This window comes from Natrix helvetica (genome assembly GCF_964273705.1).
Source record: "Natrix helvetica genome assembly, chromosome: 4".
In the NCBI taxonomy this organism is placed as follows: Eukaryota; Metazoa; Chordata; class Lepidosauria; order Squamata; family Natricidae; genus Natrix; species Natrix helvetica.
The window spans coordinates 59,587,549-59,609,870 of NC_138550.1; the positions used below are offsets into that span (position 1 = coordinate 59,587,549).

The window sequence follows — 22,322 nt, forward strand, 5'->3', positions numbered from 1 at the left end:
AGTGTTATTGCTATGTAATCAGGGACGAAAAGGACATGTACAGAAGCAGAGAATATAGTTCCATCCTTCCAGAAAAAAGATATGTGAAAAGAATCATCTTTACACACAACAGCTGCAACAAATTGCATTTGCACATGCATCTAAAGAAAAAATGCATGTCTGGGGAATTATTTATTTACTCACATACTGAAATATACTTGAATAGCTTTTTGGGCTTCAAAGAAAACATTCTTTTGTTCCATTCTCCAAAATACCAATTTTATACAATGACATTTACTGATTTCAGGAACAAAGTATTTTTAAATTACCTAATTTACCTTATTTTGATACAAGCTTAAAAATAATTAGTGAAACAACTTTTGTCTGTCCATCTTCTTATTGTAAAAGAAGAGACTATATTTTCACAATAAGATGCTTTGATAATGTTCAGCAAGGTAAAGTGAGTATCCTTATTTTGGCTTTCTGACATATCTTTTTAATCTTGTTACAATTTAGCCTAACCATGTAAGGACCAAATATTAATTTAATTCATATCACAAACAACTATAATACTGGTAGTTGAAAAAATGATTAGAGTATGAAGAAACAAATAGTTATTAACCAGCATGTATCACTCATATTTATAAATCATGTTTTTTTCCTAAAGAAAATTCATCTTTTCAAAATTTTTAATGAAGGAAAATTAATTTTTCTATAATTTAATCCTAATACATTACTGGCAGTACTACAATTTTTATCTTAAGCAAGAATTTTGTGGCACTTAAGAGGACTATGGAATAGGCATGAGTTTGCCAATGTGATGACACCAGTATAAGCCACCATATCTCAAAACATCTGCAGAAATATTATTTCTCTTGCAATAATATTTTTTTTAAATTCTCTGAATAAAATTCAAATGCTTCAGAACAAAACATTATCCTCCACCTGTTTTTTTAAAATAATGTTTTAAGGAACATACAGTAGTAGTTTATTATAAGATGCAACTTTGTTAGGCCCGCAAAAGGTGGGAGAAGGGTTAAAAAGAATAAAGGAATCTTCTTTGGTGGGCAGGGAATATAATTAACTGAGGCCAGTACAGGTAGCCCTGGGTTAAGAATGGTAATTGGGGCCACAATATCCGCAGCTATGCAGTCATAAAAGTGTGATATAATGTAATTGTTTACAGACAGCAATTTCAGCAGTCCCTATAGTTAATCAAATCCCACTGGTGTAAAAATCCACCTCAATCGCATTCCTAGCTTGGCCTTTTCCAATTTTGAGCCTCTCTAAGGAGAGACCATCCCTCTTGAACTCCTCACATGGCTATCTCCCCATCTCTGCCCTTTTGGTTGCCCACCTACATATTACCCCCACTGCCTGGCTGGCCTCCTTCCGTCACATCCCCCACGCCATCTGCCACTGCTCTTCTGGCTGGGGCATTTTGTGTGTGTGTGTGTGTGCGTGCGTGCGTGTGCGTGCATGCATGCTGCCTTCTTTTGCACTGAGCTTATCTTGGATCCTGCCCAGGACCTCAATTCATGGTCCATCTAGGGACTTTGTTCTCACTCCACCAGGGCTTCTGTTTGTAAATGAACCTTGGCACATAAAAGAAGATCCTGGCTATGCCAGCATGAAGGAAAATCCTTCTTCCACAATAGCACCTTTTTTTCACAAAGGTCCTAGGTGAGACGTAAGAAAAGCCGTGGCTGCACTGCCACAATAGGCAGTGTGAAAGAAGACCAGAACAGAAGAAGGTCTGCGCACGGCAGCAGACTGGCTGGACAGCAGGGGTAGTGGGCAGGTGGGTCATAAATACAGTGGGGCTCAGTTGGCATGGATTTTTTTCACATGATCGCAGGGGCATTGTAACAGCTGGAACTTCAAGGACCAGTTTCATTCAGTGCCATCATAATTTTAAATAGTTGCTGAATGAATGGATGTTAAACAAGGGATATTTTTACTGGGAAAATGCAGTACGGACTCTATAAAGAAAGCAGAAAATGAGACTAACTCCCAGTATTTTGTGAACTGGACATGCCTCCTATGAAAATTGTTGTTTGGTAATACCAGAACATTTTCAAAATTGTAAATGAATCTCAGAAAGGCACAACCTTTTATGGGCAAACTATTTATGTTGCAACTTGAAATCTCTGACAAAGAATTAAAAAATAAATATATGGTACTTTTAAGAGCAACAATGAACAAATAAATTTTCCTATCTAGCTATCTTGAAAGCATAGTGTAAGTTTCCAAAGTTCAAACCAATAAGAAGAGAGAAGGAAAGGAAAACAGGTATCCATTACAGACAAATATTCTTTTTGTCCTGGTGGTATAGTTAGACTTTAAAAATGTGGAACTAATTGTAAATAGAATAGTAAAAAGGGATGGATGTGAAGAAATGCAATTTTATTCAAAATATTAATTATATATATATATATATATATATATATATATATATATATATATATATATATATATATATATATATATATATATATATATATATATATATATATATATATATATATATATATATTTCTATTTATATATATATATATATATACCATATATATATGGTATATATATATATGGTATATATATATACCACCTCGATCAAAAGACTTTTCTGGCAGCTTCCACAACATCAAAAATTAATTAAAAGCACCATAGTGCAATTAAGGGATTTTTAAAATAAAAAATATGCCCATATAATAAATAACTTAATAAATCACTAAGTAACAAGTGGATGGGGAAAAAAATAAGTGATTCATGAATTCAATTGAAGTGGTCTTTGAAAGAGTGAATCTTTTAATATCCTTCTAAAATTCATCAGGGAGTTTAACATTGACTTAGGAAAATATGGCCAGGGAAAAAAAGTGTGCCCTGGCTTTAGCTCCCAGAAGAGTAAGGTCACCAGTATTAACAAATTAAGCCAAATCATTCAAAAGAACAGATGAGTTCTGTTCAGATGGGGAAAATTATGTATTGTATACAAGTTCAAGGAAAAGTTTAAAAGGTGTGAGTGGAGTTATTTAAGGAAGCACAAAAGTTGAAAGCAATTCAGGATACATGATCAAAAAGCATGAACAGTAGGGGGTCGGTGCTATAGAAAAAAAAAGTTAATAGAAATTTATGCTGCATGCAAAGAATAAATGGGAAATTCAATTTGTGTTGCAATTGGGCAAATGAAATAAAGCTGTTAGAATATAGCAGAATATTCTAGAATAGAATATTCTTTATTGGCCAAGTGTGATTGGACACATAAGGAATTTGTCTCTGATGCATACCAGGTGGGTTCCTGCCAGTTCTAACCTCTTCTATAGAAGAGGTTCCACAAATCTACAGTGCCGTTTATAACCCGTTCCAGCTCCCTCCCCCCGCCCGTCCGCACATCATCAAGATGAAGAGCGAGAGGAGGAATTCTGGGAGTTGAAGTCCACAAGTCTTAAAGCTGTCAAGTTTGAACACCCTTGGGGTTTTTTTTCTAAAGGGTTAGGGTGCAAGGGTCTTGTAACTTGACAACTTTAAGACTTGCACACTTCAATGCCAGAGTTCCTGAGCCAACATTTTGGTTGCTAAGCAAGAGCGTTGTTAAGTGAGTTTCACTACATTTTACAAGTTGGGCCATGCCCTCCCAGTCACATGACTGCCAAGCCGCTTCCACCCGGTCACATGCCTGCCAAGCCACTCCCATCAGGTCACATGGCCGACAAGCCACTCCCACAAAGCAGGCCACACCTACAGAAGAGGTTCTAAAAAAATTTGAAACCCACCACTGGTGCATACATTCTCAATGTACACACAAACAACAAAATAATATAATCGTAACAATAGGAGAAGCTAATAGGAAAGATCAGAAGGTTAATAATAACCCAGCCCACTAAATGAGTAAATATCCTTAGATATAAGACAGTACTATGGAAATGGGTGTTCAGCAGAGTGAAGGCAGGAGGGAAAAACTGTCTAGTTGTTTTGGCATGCAGTGTCCTATAGCAGCATCCTGAGTTAAAACAGTTTATGTCCCGGATGTGAGGGGTGTGCAATACACAGGCCCTCAAGGAAAGGTAGGCTGGTTGCAATTGTCTTTTCTGCACTCCTAACTATTGGTTGAAGGTTGCTGTAACAAGCCAGACAGTTATAGAAGCATAGATGACAGATTCAGTAATTCCTCTGTAGAACTGTATCAGCAGCTCCTTGGGAAGTCTGTGTTTTCTGAATTGACACTTAAATAAAGCTTTACAGCTTACAGTCCCATTAAGCAGCAAAGTTATTCTAGTAAATTTAAGACTTTTTTTCTCAATCTAATCAAGTAATGGTGAACCTGGGCCCTTTGTGTCCCAGATGACATGCCACCATTCCCCTCCATTCTTGCTCGATTTTCTGACATTGCAGTAGCCACACAAGAATGTGGTGTGCTTTCATGCAGCCTCCAGACCCTCTGAAGACTGCAGCTTCAAACAATGTTATTATTCCCAGTATCTTAGTTTATTTCTCATTATAAGGAAAAAGCAAAATTAAACAATGACCATTCACAATAAATTGTTCAGAAGAATTATTTGTAACATATTGGTCCAACATTTACCAAGAAACTAATTACAAGATTTCTCTGTAAATGTAAAATACTAAATGTAGATACTTTAATGCCAGTTACAAGGTGCTACATGAAATGTAAATAATCATACTAACTATAGAAATTAATTATAAGGATAGGATACAGGACATAAAACGATTACACTAAATACAACTGTAATAAATAGTTTAAATACTTACTTTCAGCATTGGACAAAGTGCAAGGATTGCAGTCAATCAAAGCTAACTGAAAATGCTGCAAAAAGAAACAAAATAATTAATATTTCTCCTAATGAAAACAAATAATTTTTGAAAAATGCTTTGAAATATTTGAAACATATTTTCATTCTAATAACTCAATGAATGAAAATCTTTTGATAACATGACCATTAACATACAGTTAAATAACAGAATTGTGAGTGGAAAGCCAATTACATTTCTAAAAATATAAACAATGTTGCAAAAAATTCAAATTTGTAGACAAGCAACTGAAACTGATATAAATAAAACGATACATAATTTTGTAAATCTTCACTCCCATCAAACACATGAAGCATAATCATAGAAGTATTTTAAATAAATCAAAGATCATTAATGATCAATATAATCAAATAAAAAAATCAAACTAGGTATTGTAAATAGTATATTAATTGGATCATAAAATCTGCTGTAATTACAGCAATTTAAATGAACATATATAAAAACAAATTGGGTGTATATACATTCTCACAGAAACAAATCTTACAAATAATACTAATTTTCCCTACATTATTTGCCCTTTTAAAAAATTCAGGAACCATACAATTGCAATGTATTCTGAAATGTTTCTCTTATTACCTATTGAAGTATAAATATACTTATGAAAACTCTACTGCAAAGAAAATATCACCGAGCATTTCTTCATATTACTACCATATTTTTCAGAGTATAAGACGCACCATGATTTTGAAGAGGTAAATTAAAAAAAGTTTTTGCATTCTGCAGACCTCCCAAACCCTCTGCATGCTTCATTTGTTTGTGAAATACAGAGCATGCAAAGTGTTTAAGAGGCCTGCAAAGTGGGGGGGGTGAGCAAAAAAGGCTTGTTTTTCACAAAAACGGGCCTGGTTTTTGCCAAAAAAAGTGCTTTAGGAGGCTTGTAGAGTGCTCCTGGGGGCTGGGGGGGGGGACCAAAATGAGGAAAAACAGGTCATTTTTTGCAAAAAAGGGCCCGTTTTTTTTGCAAAAAACAGGGCATGCATAGCCTTTAGGAGGCTTGTAGCATGCTCCTGGGGGCTGGGGCAAAAACGAGGAAAATGGCCCATTTTTCATGAAAACGGGCCAGTTTTTTGCTCCAAAAAGGGCATGCTTGTAGTCTCCTGGGAGGTGGGGGGGGGGGGCAAAAATGGGCTGTTTTTTGGTCATTTTTGCCCTCCTCAGTCCCCAAGAGCACTATGCAGGCCTCCCAAACACTCTGCACACCCATTTTTGTGAGGGCAGTGGGGTTTCTGGAGGCCAAAAATGCTGTATTCAATGTATAAGACACACACAGATTTTCACCCTTCTTTTTCACACCCGGAAAAAGGTGTGTCTTATACTCCGAAAAATACGGTATTTGTGTTCATTTGCACTTAAGTAATTGAGTATTTTCTCAACACATGCCAACATCAGAAGATGCAGATATATATTTAAAAATAATTTAGTATTATATAGCTACTTCTAATTATGAATGTGCATCCATGAAACAAACCAAATAATTTTGAACAATCCAGTATATCTAACAAATTACCAAAGTTTGTTCTGAGAAGTATTTTTTTAAAAAAAATTAAAAACATGTAAAACAAAGCTTTTATATCCAAATGTCTATAGAGATTCTCAGTCATCCAAGTCATAGCTTCTCCAAAAGTACTTTTTCAAAAAGCAACTGGGCTTTCTTTGTTTTTCCTTGAAGATGTTTCTCTTCTCAATCTTGTGCAATCATGTGGGGCCGTCTTTGGAAAGCTTAGCGGCAAGGAGGAGGCTCTGCAAGTCCAAATCCACCGGACACGCTGTCAATGGCGTGCGCGATCAGACGCAGCCATTTTTAACAGCTCAGCGGTAATCAGAGGCCTGACTTTTTCCGGACGGCTCGCGCAATCAGGTGCGGCCGCTTTTCAAGCGCATGCCAGCTCCAGTCTTCCAGACCGACCTGCCTGTCAGAGCATTGGCCATGGCGGCTTCCCAGTCACCAGCCAGCCTGATATCTCCAGAGCTGCATGGGGAGGTTAGGGATGATCCTAATCTCCCCTCTGGCAGTGAAAGAGGCTCCTTCAGCCAAAGAACGGCTGTCACAGGAGCCTGAGGTAAGAGCTGCACCAGTTCATTTAAAATTTCAAAGACCTCCAAGGTGGCAGAAAAGTACGCTAAAAGGGGGCAAAAAGCCTTGGAGAGATGGCCTAAAAGGGCGGCTAGGATTCAAAGAACGTCCACCATTGACAGGAGGGGTTTTTTTGCCCTTTGGAGGAGCAACCGTTAGAGGCTTGTAATGAGGCAAGTGTCTTGCAACCAGCCTGTTCCCTCTCTTGGTCACCAGAGGGGGTTAGAGAGCTCCCTTCTCTCAGGCCAAGGGAAACTTTTGACAGCTCTGAGGTTTTTCCTGCAGCTGCTCCTATCCATCCTAGTTCAGTGATGGGGACTCAAGGCTCAAGGCTCTTCCTTAAGCACTAGACCCATGCCAGAGGCAACTTTTACTCCCACTGCAGTGGGCCTATGCCCTGGGATAGAGCAGGGGCCAGAGTTAACAGACCATCTTTCCAAGCTCATTACAAGGGCAATCACCCTGGGTTTTGCAGCAGCCCTACAACAAGGGGGTCAGCCTGCACAGCCTATGCCAACTTATCAGCCTCACAGGTTGGGTCCACTCACTCAAGGCCCGTGGGCAGCTCCTTCTCAGGTACCACCTCAGCCTCCATCCATCCAAAGTGAGGATCAGGGATTTGCCTTCTCCTTTCAATGGACTATTTCGACTAGACCTTTTCAAGAAGTTATTATCTAAGGCCAAATCAACCACTAATTTGGGGACTGGTTCAGTGGCAGTAGTTCCTCCTGAGTCTAGGGAGGCCCGGCATTCCTTTTTAATGGAACCAACGGTAGAGGCTGAGATAGTTCCAGCACCCCAGCTTTTCTTGGATGTAGTCCAGTGCCAGTGGGGTAATCTAGGGACAGGGCCAAACCTGACTGGATCGGAGAGGAAACACTATAACATGGCTGCAGAGTTGTCAGGTTTGCTGCAGTTGCCTTCTGTGGATGGGCCGGTGGCAACTTTAACATCAGCCACCCCCTTGGCCACTGATGCTATGGAAAGCCTTAAGCCCAAGGACAAGAGGGTGGAACAGGATCTCTGCAGAGTATTTAGCCTTGGCCTGGGTTGTGAAAGCTGCTTCTGCGACTTCCTTTTTCAGCCGTACGTCCCTAATCTGGCTCTGTCAGCTGCAAGCCAGGTCTCCACCAGATGACCTAAGGTTCCACTAGGGTGTCAGCTAATTGGAGGCAGCAAATTCGTGTCTATAGCAGCTTCAGTTTCTGCCAGACGCTTGCTCTTGCTTAAGCACTGGCAGGCAGACAACAAAAATAAGTGGCATCTGCTACTTTCAAGGGGGGACAAATTATTTGGAGAGGCTTTGGATCCCCTGCTGGTGGAGACCAAGAAGAGGGGCAAGATCCTGCCTTCCCTTTACTGGAGGCCAAACCGACAGAAATCAACCTACTTCAGGGGGCAGTCCTTTTGCCCCTCCGAGTGGGGATTCAATTACCAACAGCCCCGAAGATTCTTTCCTAGACAGGACAGACAGCCTGATAGGCCCGGCTTCAGGAACCCACCCGATACCTGAGGGCAAGCAACCCTTTTGAGGCGCAGGCAGCCACTCTTACCACCGCTCCTGCTGACTTCAAAGACGAATTTCCCATCGGCAGTCGACTCAGCCACTTCGTTCACCTGTGGGAAGCCATCACAAGGGACAACTGGATCCTAAATTCGGTAAGACTGGGACTAGCTCTAGAGTTTCACTTCATCTCTCCAAGTTGTTTTCTCACCTGCCCCATTTCTCAGGATCCAATCAAGGCAGGCTTGATGGATACAGCCTTTCAGCAACTTTTGGATATTCAGGCCATTCAGCCGGTTCCTTAGGGACAACAGGGGCAGGGGTTTATTCCAACTTGTTTGTGGTTCCAAAGAGCTCGGGCGGATGGAGACCTATTTTAGATCTCAAAAGACTCAACCAGTATGTCCTCTACAAGAGGTTCAAGATACACTTCCTACAGTCAATTCTGGAATGCATCAGGGAGGGAGATTTTCTGACATCCATAGACTTGATGAAGTTTTACCTCCATATACTGGTTTTGCCTGCTCACCAGAAATTTCTCAGGTTTCATTATGCAGGTCAGCACCACCAATACAAGGCCATGCCATTTGGCCTCTGTTCAGCGCCCAGGACCTTTACGAAGCTCTTAGCAGTCTTGGCAGCTCATATTCGGGCAGTGCCAGTGAAAATCCAGTGCTGCTTGGACGACATCCTCCTGCAGTCATCCGCATAGGCGCAGGCGAAGGAGGATCTCAACATTACCATCAGAGTGCTCCAAGAACACGGGTTCCTGATCAACTTCAACAAGAGCCATCTGTCGCCAACCAACCGCATGCTACACCTGGGAGCGGTCATAGACATGGTAAGGATCCGAGGTTTTCCTCTTCAAGGAAATACAGACTAAAGACTATGACACACCAACTATTACAAGAGGGGTCGGTTCCTCTGGCACTCCTGTCTCAGTTCATGGGCCAGATGGTATCCTGCATATCCATTGTCCCATGGGCTCATCTACATCTCAGGACTCCCCAATGGTTCCTCCTGCCATACCAACTCTCAGGCAAGAGCCACTCAAAGGTCAGAGTTCGAATGCCACCGAGCATTTTGAAGTCCCTAGAATGGTGGACATCCCAGGTTATCACCAGGGGATCCTTGTTCAAGACTCCCACCCATCTAACTATCATGACAGATGCCAGTCTGTTCAGCTGGGGAGCACATTTCCAGTCCCTTCTAGCACAAGGCCAATGGATTCAGGCAGACCTGAGCCAACTGGCTAGAATTGAGGATGGTGCACCTGGCACTCAAAAAATTCAAGAACTCTGTATCGGGACAGCACGTTCTGATCCTGATGGACAATGTTGCCACCAAGACCCATATAAACTGCCTAGGGGGAACCCAGTCAAGACTCCTCATGCAAGAGGTAGAGTCGCTAGGTCTCTGGGCAGAGACATCTTCCGTCCCTGTGGGCAGAACACATTTCAGGATGAACAATGTGACAGCGGACTCGCTCAGCAGGGCCACAGTAGATCAATTGGAGTAGTGCCTGCAACCAGTCCTATTCCAGGAACTGACAGACCGCTTTGACTCCCCAGTCCTGGATCTTTTTGCCACATCAGACAACACACAACTACTCAGGTTCTTTGCCAGGTTTCCGGCACCAGGAGCAGAAGCGGTAGATGCCCTTCGCAATCCATGGCCCCAGGGACTTCTTTATGCCTTCTCCCCTCTCCCTCTGATCCCAGGGGTCATCAGGAAGGTTCTCGAGGACAGGACTCACCTTCTGCTTCTCGCACCACAATGGCCCAGAAGGCCATGGTTCGCTGACCTTGCGAGTCTGTCTATGGAAAGACCCTGGAGGATACCTTGGGACAAAGTCCATGTGAACCCTCAGTGGCTCCAGTTGACCGGCTGGCATTTGAGCAGGGAGTCCTGAGCAGGGACAACTTCTCCTCTAGGGTAATCAGGACAATTCAGGCTTCTAGGCAGCCTTCCACAGACAGGATATATAATGCAACCTGGACTACCTTTTGTAGCTGGTGCTCGAGCAAGGACTTCAACCTTTATTCAGTGTCAGTCAGTCAGATCCTGGATTTTCTTCAGGACAGACTGGACATGGGGCTGACATCTAACACGATCCGTAGAAAAGTGGCTGCTTTGTCATCCGTCCTTTCATATGGGTCACCGGGGCCTCTTTCCCAGGTTTTTCAGGGGCGCAACAAACTTGAAGCCACCAGTGGTACACAGGTACCCCACCTGGGTCCTATCAAAGGTTCTAAACGTCGTCACGGGGAATCACTTTGAACTGCTGAGGTCGGCTACACTGCGTTTCCTGACCTGTAAGGTGACCTTCCTGGTTGACATCACGTCACCCAGGAGAATTTTGGAGCTGGCAGCTTTCTCAGTGAGGGAAGACTTATGTATCTCCAACTCTGACAGGGTGGTACTCAGACTGGACCCCTCCTTCATCCCTAAAGTGAATTCCTGGTTTCACCAGGCCCAGGAATTGATCCTGCCAAATTTCGGTCCGGGGGCATCTCACACTCTGGAGAGGAAGTGGCACACCTTAGATGTGAGTAGGACTCTCAAGCGCACATCCTTTCACGGAGGACAGAGGTGTTGTTCGTCTTCTTTCAGCCTTCCACTCTGGGCACCAAATCTTCTCCATCAACTGTGGATGTTGGATTTGGGCGTGCATCACCAAGGCCTACGAACTGCAGGTCCTTCCAGTGCTGAGGCGTAACATGGCCCATTCCACCAGAAGTGTGGCCACGACTATGGCTACTCAGGCTTCCATAGAGGAGGTCTGTCAAGCAGCGACCTGGTCATCTCCTTTTATTCGCTGGATATCTTCTCATCTGCCAAAGCAGCTTTTGGTAGGCGAGTCCTCCAGAAGGTCCACATGGAGCAGGAGATTCAGGATCAGACTGCTTCCCACCAGCAAGACTGAGCGGCAAGACTGCTTCCCACCAGCAAGACTGGCTGTTCCTCCCTTTCACTATGGAGAAGGGGCGTTGGTCCTACCTGAGATGTCTATATTCATAAGTAGGGAGGAGCAGCCAGCCCCACCCTTAGAACCACCTGGTCCTGCCGGGTGTGTGTGTGTGTGCTTATATTTTTTGCAGGCCATAGGCCTCGTCATCTCCACGCCTTCACCGAAAATGGGAAGGATCCAGTAGCAAGGGGCATCATCAAAAAGATGACAGGCTCAATCTCCAGGCAGAAAACGAGAGTAACACCCAATCCTGGCTGCTCCTCCCTACCTATGGGAATGTGTATCTGGGGTAGGACCAACGCCCATTCTCTACCATTCATTCAGAACTGAAGAACTTTTTAGATGAGAAGCAAAATGTCTTCAAGGAAAGACAAAGGAAGTCTAGCTGCCTTTTGAAAAAGCATCTTTGGATTTACCCCCAAATAAGCTATTTATTATCTTCACCACTATAACTACCAACTCATCATATTAAACATCCAGCTCTAAATTTCTTCATCAAACTAACATTAGTAAATATCTGCATCTCATACAAATATTGCAGTACTGAAGCCAGGTATTACTGTATGAAATCGTTTATGCAGGAGAAGCCAGATAACCATATATTTCAAGGCAGAAATCCATCTAAAGAAATCCAAATCAGAAGAGGATTGTCTAAAAGTAATTAATTCGATAGTTAAAGTTTGCAATAAAATGATTGATGTAATCTTTGCAAATAATTAAAAGTACAGTATTTGGTAACTATCCATTATTAACAATTATATATAAACAATAATTTTCTTCATCACTACATATTGAAAACCAGAATTGTCTATTTCTTAGTTTTGTTGATATTTCTACAATGTTATTTCATTGTGCCTCAAACTGCCAAGTCAAAATAACACTTAACCCTAGAACTAGATTTTTTTTTAAAAAGTCAAAGAAAAATATCAGTTTTTTAAAGATATTGAATGCTATGATGTGCTAGAATTGGAAGTTTATTTAACAGATTGTTCAAAAAGTCAAGATTAAATACTTAAAATAAATTTTACATGTGTTTATCATAGCTAGAAAATCATAGCTAAGTTCAAATCTTTGAGAATGATAACTTATAAACTATGAATGAAGTGTGACAAAGGACATAGAAATGCCTGCATAATCAAAGTCATGTCAAACAGGCAGAAACATATCTGACAAGCAAGGTTAAAAACGAGGCTGCAATATGTACTGCTAAATCAACCCATTTGTTTGTGCTCTAGAATGCTTCAAAATCAGAATCTATTCTTTTAAAGAAAGGAGGTTAAGTTGTAAGCAATTTCTTCCACTGTGGGCTCCAGAATCAAAACAGAGGAATCAACAGGACAAATACAAAGCCTTTCATCTGCACAAAATAAATAAAGAATGTCTGGTCTAAGATCACATGCTTAGATCTATTCTTTTCCTACATGGCATATGCCTAAAGGAGTAATATTGTATTAAAATATTGAGACATCAGTTAATTTTAATCTAGATTGTTAAAGGTTCTTTAGAAAATTCCAGTAAAAGTTATTGGAGTGAAAAACGTTTCTAGACTGCTCTAATTTTGACTCTGTACTTTTCTTCAACTTTTTATTCACCTGCTTGTCTTTATAATTCTCTTTATCAGTCCCCATTCAAAATTGATTTTTAATTTTCTTATCCAACGAACAATGCCCAATATTAACAGTGTCCCTTCTTTCTAAAATCTGAATAATGGTGTGTTAAATCCCTTGATGTTACTCTGCACTAGAAAGCATAAGGGCTTCTGACTTTTATATTGCTGTCAATAAAAGGAATATTGAGTTGCGATGGTGAACTGGTTAGAATGCAGTACTGCAGGCTACTTCTGCTTAATTGCTGGCTGACAGCAGTTTGGCAGTTCGAGTCTCACCGGTTCAAGGTCGACTCAGCCTTCCATCTTTCCGAGTTGGGTAAAATGAGAACCCAGATTGTTGGGGGCAATGTGAAGCCATATATAAGTGCTATTGTCTATATCATAAATCACTCAGTTTGCATGCTAATTATGCAGCTGGATAACTACATCCTCACTCTAGTATAATATTTTGTAAATAGTCTTTAAATCCACAAGAATATTTTCTACCAAGTCCAAAGAGCTTTATGCCACTGACCAATAATCAGACCTTTTCAATATTATTCTGAACTATTTTTCAATAATAAGAAAGAGAAGAGAGAAAATTGTGGTGCATGTTTATGATTCAGATATGCACAGTAGCAAGATTATTACAGGTAATCCCTGACTAATGCCCTAATTGGAATTGAAACTTCTGTCTCCAAGCAATGTGCTTGTGTTTACTGTTTTATTGTGGTCATTAAGTAAATATGGCTTCCTTTCATTGACTTTGTTTGTTGATTCCCTCAGGAAAGTTGCAAATGGTGATCAAATGACCTTGGGATTCCGCAACTTTTGTAAATACATGCAGGTTGCCAAATCCCCAAATTCTGACTATTGTGACATTGCAATGATCATAAATGCAAGAACCAGTAATGTCAGTTTTTTCTGTTGTAACTTCAAATGGTTGGAAGTCAAGAGCTAGTAAGAACTAATTCTCAATATTACACTGCAAAGATATCACAGATAGGTTAAGTTCAGTCAGAACTCAAGGCTGTGTTTTAATAAGCAGCAAAGAATTTTGTTTACTTATAAAATATTTCATTAGCTGCATATTAAATATTCTTTTAAAAGGACTGCCAATTTTCAGTAATCAAGTGTTCAAAAATTATAATCAAGGCAAGTTTTTTAGTTCATAAAATACATGTGTCAGGCCTGTAGTTATATTTCTTTTAGGATCTTTGGCCTGCCACACTTTCTATTATTTTCCTATGCTGTTTCATTAGTGTAGTAATTGGGAGGGGGGAATAGAAAGGAGTAGGATTGTGGAATGTATTGTTGTGATTCTTTTCTAGAAGCTCAAGGTCATCTTTTGTCTCCGCACCTCAACACCTGACCGGAAGCAGAGGGGTGTAGATGCCAGCGTGGAAGATGAAGATTGGACCATGTGATGGGTTATGGGTGTGGGGATAAGATCATGAACTTTCAACTGGGTGGAATCCCAGGAAGCGAATCAGATTTGGGATTTCATAGCACAATGCCAACATGTCTGTCTTATTAAATTGGAACTTTAACGATAGCTCTGCCTTGAATTCTGATTTAATTCTGCATGATATTTGGAACGCTGACAACATGTTTATAATATATCCTCCACTCAATCATTATCTAATTCTTATTCTACATATGATGGGGACTAGACTTCATGCATACACTTCTGAAACCTCCCTGGATAGTGAATAGAAAAAAAATTAAGGATTCAATTATTTCAATCCAGAGTTTATCTGTAGCTGCAAGATCCAATAAATTGATAAATAAATTCCAATTTCATCTGTAATATAATTTTAAAGGTCAAAAGTCAAGTATATGGATAGGCAGACTATAAATTCATTTAATTATTCATTCAAAGAAAATAAAATAAATCCATATTTGAATTATGATATACTGAGGAGCAAGTGCAATAACAAATAAATCCATTGTTATTAAAAATTTAAACTTACCTTAAAACTAGACTCAAAATCTGTCTTTACTTTGAACATAAGCCCAAGTCGTAAATGAATTTCCTTGGCGCGGCAAAAACTGGGATCAACATAAAGCACTTCCCGAAATGCTTTAATTGCCCTGGGAAAACAAAAATGGATACTGAAATGTTCTGTGTTGTTAAATATTCTTAAAAGAAAATTCTCCAGGAAAAATGCACATATTAAATGAAAAAGAGGCAGTTTGGTATAGTGATTAAAATATCAGAGTAGAAACCAGGAGAGAAGGAGTTCTAGTTCTGCCTCAGGCATGAAGCCAGCTGGGTGACCTTGAGACAGTCATTCTGTCTCAATCCTAGAACAAGACAATGGAAACCCATTTTTGAAAAAACTTGCTGGGAGAATTGAATGGACTAGTTGCCAGAAGTCAAAAATGTTGATAAATACATAAATAAATTCCTTTTAGATATAGGGGCCCCCAACCCCCAGGATGTGGCTCAGTATAGGGACACAGCCCACTGGGAACTGGGCCATGCATGTGGCAGGTGAGTGCATGAAGTTCCACTTGCACAAGCGGGGCGCACACACACAAAACCATCCCTCTCCTCTCCCCTTGCTACTACAGTATAACTAAACTAAATAACTAAATAGTGAATGTGTAGTTTCAAATTGGGTTTTACATTTCACAAAAATGTACATAGGTAACTATAGCCAGTTAAAGCATATTTGTTTGCAACGAACTAAAAAAAAAACCCTTTATAGCACCAGAAACTTTTGTAAGCTTTTATAAACATTTTATAATTTTTTATAAACAACTGTAAACTTTTGGTTCACTACAACAGAACATGTCAACAACTTAAAAATAGTTTTCTGCTTCATATTCATACACAAGAGTAAATTTTAAAGATTCAGTGACCTAAACAAACCTACAATTTCTACCACTTTTCATCATTATCTATACAATTTATTGTAGCCTGTGCCTTTGTACCACAAAACTCAAGTTAAGACTGTTCCATCAATCTCCAGGTGCTATCTAGATTACACCTGTTAGATTTCCTGATCATTCATCATTCTGGCAAACTGAAAATAAGGCAAACTGCAATTGAATAATTTCTGGAAACTTTACATTTGGAACATAATTCGTTCTTTAAAAAAGCAACATCATATAGGTTTCTCTATTATAACTGACAGTACAAGTAAAATCTCAATTCAACAATCACATTTAGTAGACTTCAGGCGCAATAGATTAAATTTCTGTCTTGACACTCCTCAGTGATAACAAATGAATTCTTTTCTACTTTTTAAATTGACTGGATGATGCAATTAAATGTGCCTTACTTTTATATTAATTCTATAAACTTCACAAAGATTTATGTCATTTAAGCAATGACACGTATATGCAGATGAAATAAACTTGTTCAAATGATTTTGGGATGTGGTTCACCACCATATAATTTGATATTTTCTATATTTTGGTTAGGTTTGGGGTTTTGTTTTTGTTTGTTTTTGTTTGTTTTTTTGGTTTTTTTCAGTAGGCTGCTATAATTGTTCTACGCTCTAGGGCCATGATGGCAAACCTAGCCCGCGGCACACGGAGTCATTTGTTAGGGCACGTGAGGCATTGCCTTGTCACCTCCAGCGCACATGTGCGTGCTGGCCAGCTGACTTCGGCCTTCTTTTGAGACCATTTTTTGCCCTCCGGAGGCTTCCTTGAAGTTCGGAAATGGTGACTTCCGGTTTGTCCGTAGGGCCGTTTTTTGCCCTTAGGAGCCTTCAGGAGTTTTCCCTGAAGGCTCCGGAGGGCAAAAAACAACCCTACGAGGTTCTAAGCCACAGGGTGCCAAACTGATTAGGTAGCACACAAATTTTATCAAATAAATAAATGTCCCACAGAATGTTTGCCAGTGCTGACACCTCTTGGGGAATAAAGTGAGCAAAACTGTTTGGCTATCTCATAGCAAAGTACAATGGCTATTACTATCCATTTGGAAAGTACTGTGAGTAAATGATTGATTTTTAGATGAGTCTTGAAACCCCAAGAATAAATATCATAGCAAAATGGTGCTGTATGGTTCATTTAAATAGTAAAGTCATAATGGGCACTCAAAACTGTTTCCTATGGTCCTGATGGATTGGGGAAAATGTTAAGTTCCATAAATATCTTGATTCTAGCATTAAGCTGTGACTGACATTCTGAGAAATGAAACAAACCAAAGAAAAATGAAGATTTCTTTGTAAGACACAAAACTGTTCAATTTGATTTAAAAATGTGACAACTACCCAAAAAGCTATGTTCCAACAGAGGAATTGGAACAGTAGCCACAGGCTCTAAGGGTTTTGATAATAATAAAGACAGAACAAGGGTGTTGGAAAAGGCAGATATGAGAGAAACTTGAGGGTGCTCGTTAGCATAGAGAGGCAATGAATAGCTCCCTTTTATCTTGACTAGAATCAGGCAGGACAATTTTTTTTACAATAATTCTGCATCTGCTAATGGAAATTTCTTCAATGCCAATAATTGCATAAGAATGACCTGAAGAGCTACTATGGAGGGTAAAATTCACTCAATCTCTTATAGAAGAGAAAATCACCAAATAATTCTTAAGATTATAACAGAATGTTTGGATGAAGTAAAGTGAAGTAAATATAATAACTCTGTTGAATTTATACAACAGTATACTGAACAACCTTCACCAAGCCAAAAATTAGTCCCTAAATACCAGAACTTTGGCCATAAAGCCAAAGATTGGAGGGCTGCAATGGAAGGACAAATCTTTTAGAAAAGCAAAAATGAAAAAAAAATCCAATAAAGCAAAATAATTTTAACCCCAGGGCAAATGCTAATGTTTTGCTAATATTTTTGTGATCAAAAACAAACCAAAGGTGCTTAAAAGGAGCCCCTGCCTAAAATCTAGAAATTCCAAATCCTAAATGCTCAGGTACATATCTTATAATTAATAAATAATAATAAATATAATAAAATAGTTACAGGAACTGGGTATGTCTAGTTTAATGAAAAGGAGGACTAGGGGAGACATGATAGCAGTGTTCTGATATCTCAGGGGTTGCCACAAAGAAGAGGGAGTCAAACTCTTCTCCAAAGCACCTGAGGGTAAAACAAAAAGCAATGGGTAGAAACTAACCAAGGAGAGAAGCAACTTGGAACTGAAGAGAAATTTCCTGACAGTTAAAACCATTAATCAGTGGAACAACTTGCTTCCAGAAGTTGTGAATGCTCCAACATTGGAAGTTTTTAAGATGTTGGATAACCATTTGTCTGAAGTGGTATAGGGTTTCCTGCCTAGGCAGGGGGTTGGACTAGAAGACCTCCAAGGTTCCTTCCAACTCTGTTATTCTATTCTATTCTATTCTATTCTATTCTATGCTATGCTATGCTATGCTATGCTATGCTATGCTATGCTATAATGGTGAATGAAAAAGACCCAACTATTCAGGAACAGATGAATACTATGCAGAATATTAAGGCAAGCTCTGAAATAATTTCATTGACTAAAATAAGAAAATTAATGTTTTAACATATAGTCTTAATTCAACACTCATTTTCATACTGCATTAATGTTAACTAAATTTACTTCCTAGAGGCACCAACATTTTGATTGGAAACGAAAATGTGTTTACCAAAAGCTCTAAGCACAATCTATTGATGATTGTTGGCATGAATAAGCTTCATATTTTCTTCTACATGTATGGTTCAATCTCAATGATCAGGCAGAAATGTAGTATAGTACATGATCTGCTGCAGAAAATGATAGCCCTTTCTCTTCTTTAGGGAGTCTCTTTATAAATAAATCCCAACGATATTTATAAGGCAGCCAATCTAGAAATCAGTGATACAGAGATTTAAAACTGTTGCCAATTCATAAAAAATAATTAAAAGAATGACATTTGTTCATAAATGCAAGACAAATAATTATGAATTTTGAGCCTCAAAATAAAGTTCAAAATTGGATTAATATTGGTTCAAAAACAATTTTAAAAATCTGAAGCTGAACCATAACCAACCAAAAAAATCTCTTCTTATGAAAGGAATGTTTAGGTCTACACATAGAATGAAATAAGGACACATTGTTCTGAATATGAACCAAAACATTAAGAATGTGACAAATCTTTCCTGCTGAACTTAAAACAGGTGGAAGGGGGAAATATGCCAGACTACGATGTCAGAGCATCTAAGAATCATAAGGAAGGTACTTGAGAAAATGAGGACAGATAAGAAGAAAGGGAACATTGAATATTTCACATTCCTTCATATTTTGTTTTGGCCAAGGCTGAGAATACTAACATTCCATACTTTCGTGCTGAACAAATCAGTGGACATACCAACAAAGGATGATGGAACCAGAATTACAGTGGACAAGATATATAGAGATGCCAACCTAATTCTTACTGCTAAGCAATCTACACTGTAGTTTTAAAAAGTTGTTAAAATTCTTTAAAGACTAAACTACTTTTTCTTTCAGGGCCCACTAAATTGTAGACAGTTAGCAAAATAAAAACATTCCCAGGTTGTTTTTGCACATACCACTGAAATGCGTTGTAATGGAAGTAGACCAAGCCAAGGCCATACAAAAAGGCAGCATTCTGTAAAAAAGAAAAGAAACACTTCTTAAGAATTGATTAAATGTTTCAAGTTTTTAGAAAAACATATATTATTAAGAAAATGTAGTTGTAGCAGCAGGGTGGGGACCTAAAATAAACAATTCTGGAATTTAATACCATGAAAATAATACAACTAAATATATTAATAATTTAATATTGCTATTAATTATAATAAAAAGGCATGTAAGAGAATAGTTCAATGATGCAGGTTTAAAATTTTGGGAAGTAGGAGAAAGCTATTCCCCAGATCAGCTTTTTCTTTTTTTTCAGTTTCCAAGTAATCTCCATTCAAATCAGCAGAACGTTAAACAAAATCAGACCAAAGTGGGGGGGAAAAAGGGGGGGGGAGGACTAGTTATGTTAGAATATAATCAGTAGGGGTAGAAAAGCTTTATTTATATTTCAGACTATACACTTAGTTCCAAACAAATCCTAGTCTCAATATTCTCAAGAGAAAACACCCGAGAACTCTAACAAAGCCATACCTCAAACTTAGAAATTTAGCACCAACGAGCTGCAACAAGGTGTGTTGTTTTTTGTCCTTTCCTATTGGATAAGAAAGGTTCATAAAGAACTCAGAAACTACTCAGTAACAAAAGCCCTCAAGCTTACCAATGTTATTTTGTCAATCATTGGCTTGGGACCCTAATGACACACAATGAAAGAGCCAATGTTAGCCATTATTTCCATGAAAATTAGACAAGCCAAGAAAAACAAAATAGAATGGAATTAATTTAGGGAATATATTTAGGATATAAATTCTTCAAAGGCTCTGCTTCTGTGTCTTCTATTCCTAGACTCAGACAATTATGACATGAGGTCAGAAAAGTGATAGGAGGGACATGAACTTATGAAAAAACTAAAATAAAAGCAATTTCAGACATGACAGTAGGAAACAAGCATATTTACTGAAATTTAGACTAGAAATATAAATCAAACTGGTTTACAAATTTCAGAAAGTTTTAAACATATTAGTATTATTTTTTCCATATTGTAAATAGCAATAGCATTCTAACACATGATACTATGCCAGCAATTTATTGAACATGGCTATCATATTGCATGAAAAAATGTTTATTACATTAAAAAATCAAATAATTATCCAACTGTTGGCCTGCAACTGAGTTAAGGAACATTATTTGTTCCTTAAGCAATCCAGGAAAAAATATATTTAACACTCTTGAGTTCAGGGCTTTGTTACACTGTGATTTCTTACCTGCTCGACCATGCTAAATGTTTTCTGTGCTTTCTATGTTTACTACATTTTTCCCTCCCATCCTCTTTTAGTGCGCATTAGGTACATGTGCTTGCTTTTTGGAATAAGGAATAACAAGTTGGAAGATCACACAACTTTAATATACGGTACATTCAGAAAGTATTCAGACCCTCCTTCATTTTTGTCAATTAGCCTGATTCTATAGTTGCTGAATTTTTTTTCTCATTGAGCTACACTCAGTATCCCAAAATGACAGAATGAAATGTCTGTAAATTTATTAAAAATAAAAAAAACCTGAAATATCACAATAGTATAAGTATTCAGACCCTTTGCAACAACAGGTGAAATTTAGCTCTGGTGCCTCCCATTTCTCTTGTTTGTTGCTGCCATGTTTCTACACCTTGTGGAGTCCACCTGTCATAAATTAAATTGATTGGACATGATTTGGAAAAACACTCATGTCTCTATAGAAAGCCTCATAGCTGACAATGCATACTGTAACAGAGCAAAAGCCATGAGGTCAAAGGAACTGCCTGCAGACTCAGAGACAGGATTATTGCAAGGCACAAATCTGGTGAAGGCTATAATAAAATTTCTGCTGTAGTGAAATTTCCTAAGAGTACAGTGGTCTCCATAATTATCAAATGGAAGAAGTCTGACACAACCAGGACTCTTCCAAGAGTTGGTCACCCAGTCAAACTGAGCAATCGGAAGAGAAGGGATTTAAATAAGAGAGGTGACCAAGAACCCAATAGTCACTTTGACTGAGATTCAGAGATCCTGTGTGGAGATGGGACCGAGTTCCAGAAGGACAACCATTACTGGAGCCCTCCACTAATCTGAGCTTTATGGCAGACTGGCTAGAGGGAAGCCTCTCCTCAATGCAAACATAGGAAAGCCTACTTGGCGTTTGCAAAAAAGCACTTGAAGGACTCTCAGACTGTGAGGAACAAGATTCTCCAATCCAGGTGTGCAAAGCTTGTTGCATCTTACCCCAAAAGACCTGAAGCTGTAATTGCTGTCAAAGATGCTTCAACAAAGTACTGAGTGAAGGGTCTGAATACTTATACCAGTGACGGCTAACCTTTTTGCCATCTTGTACCAAAAGTGGGGGGAGCACAAGGAGGTTGTACAGGGGGGTGCCCATACCCATGCTGCTAGGCGCACGACCCCCAAACGCATGCACGCATACCCCCGGTGCGCATGACCCCTGCCCTCCCCTCTGGTTTTGGCCCACGATGGACCCGTTTTTCTCCCTCCCCAGGTTCCAGGGGCTTTCTAGGAGCTTGGGGAGGGTGAAAACGGCCTCTCCCGCCCCTCTGGAGAACCTCCCGAGGCTCTTTGCTGTCTCCCGGACTGGGCTGGGGGCGAGCAGATCAGGCTGCTCTTGGAAGTGGCAGCTGTGGCCGATGGGCTTGGCCCTGGGCTCTCGCTCCATCTGCCCGGGAGACAGAGCACAGGGAGGAAGAGGCAACGGACTAAGCGCTTTCCACTCGTATGTGCAGCAGCAGCGCCTGCCGTTCCCCGTCGCCTTCGGAGGCAACAGAGGCAACCACTCCTCTTGGTGGGGCGGCCAGCCTCGTGTGGT

The 22,322-nt window shown here is 39.5% G+C and overlaps 1 protein-coding gene across 7 annotated transcripts in view; it reads right to left on the reverse strand.

Moving 5' to 3' along the window:
* Positions 1-22,322, reverse strand: part of KDM6A (lysine demethylase 6A) — a 189,847-nt gene that overhangs the window by 94,031 nt on the left and 73,494 nt on the right. For 6 of the 7 annotated variants that reach the window (XM_081951358.1, XM_081951359.1, XM_081951356.1 and 3 more), the window contains 3 exons: positions 19,442-19,500; positions 14,920-15,040; positions 4,750-4,804 (listed from right to left, as the gene is read on the reverse strand). In XM_081951358.1, the coding sequence (XP_081807484.1) occupies positions 4,750-4,804; positions 14,920-15,040; positions 19,442-19,500 (235 nt within the window). Of the gene's footprint in view, positions 1-4,749; positions 4,805-14,919; positions 15,041-19,441; positions 19,501-20,003; positions 20,039-22,322 lie in introns of those variants that run through there. The other variant, XM_081951360.1, reaches the window with a different exon arrangement.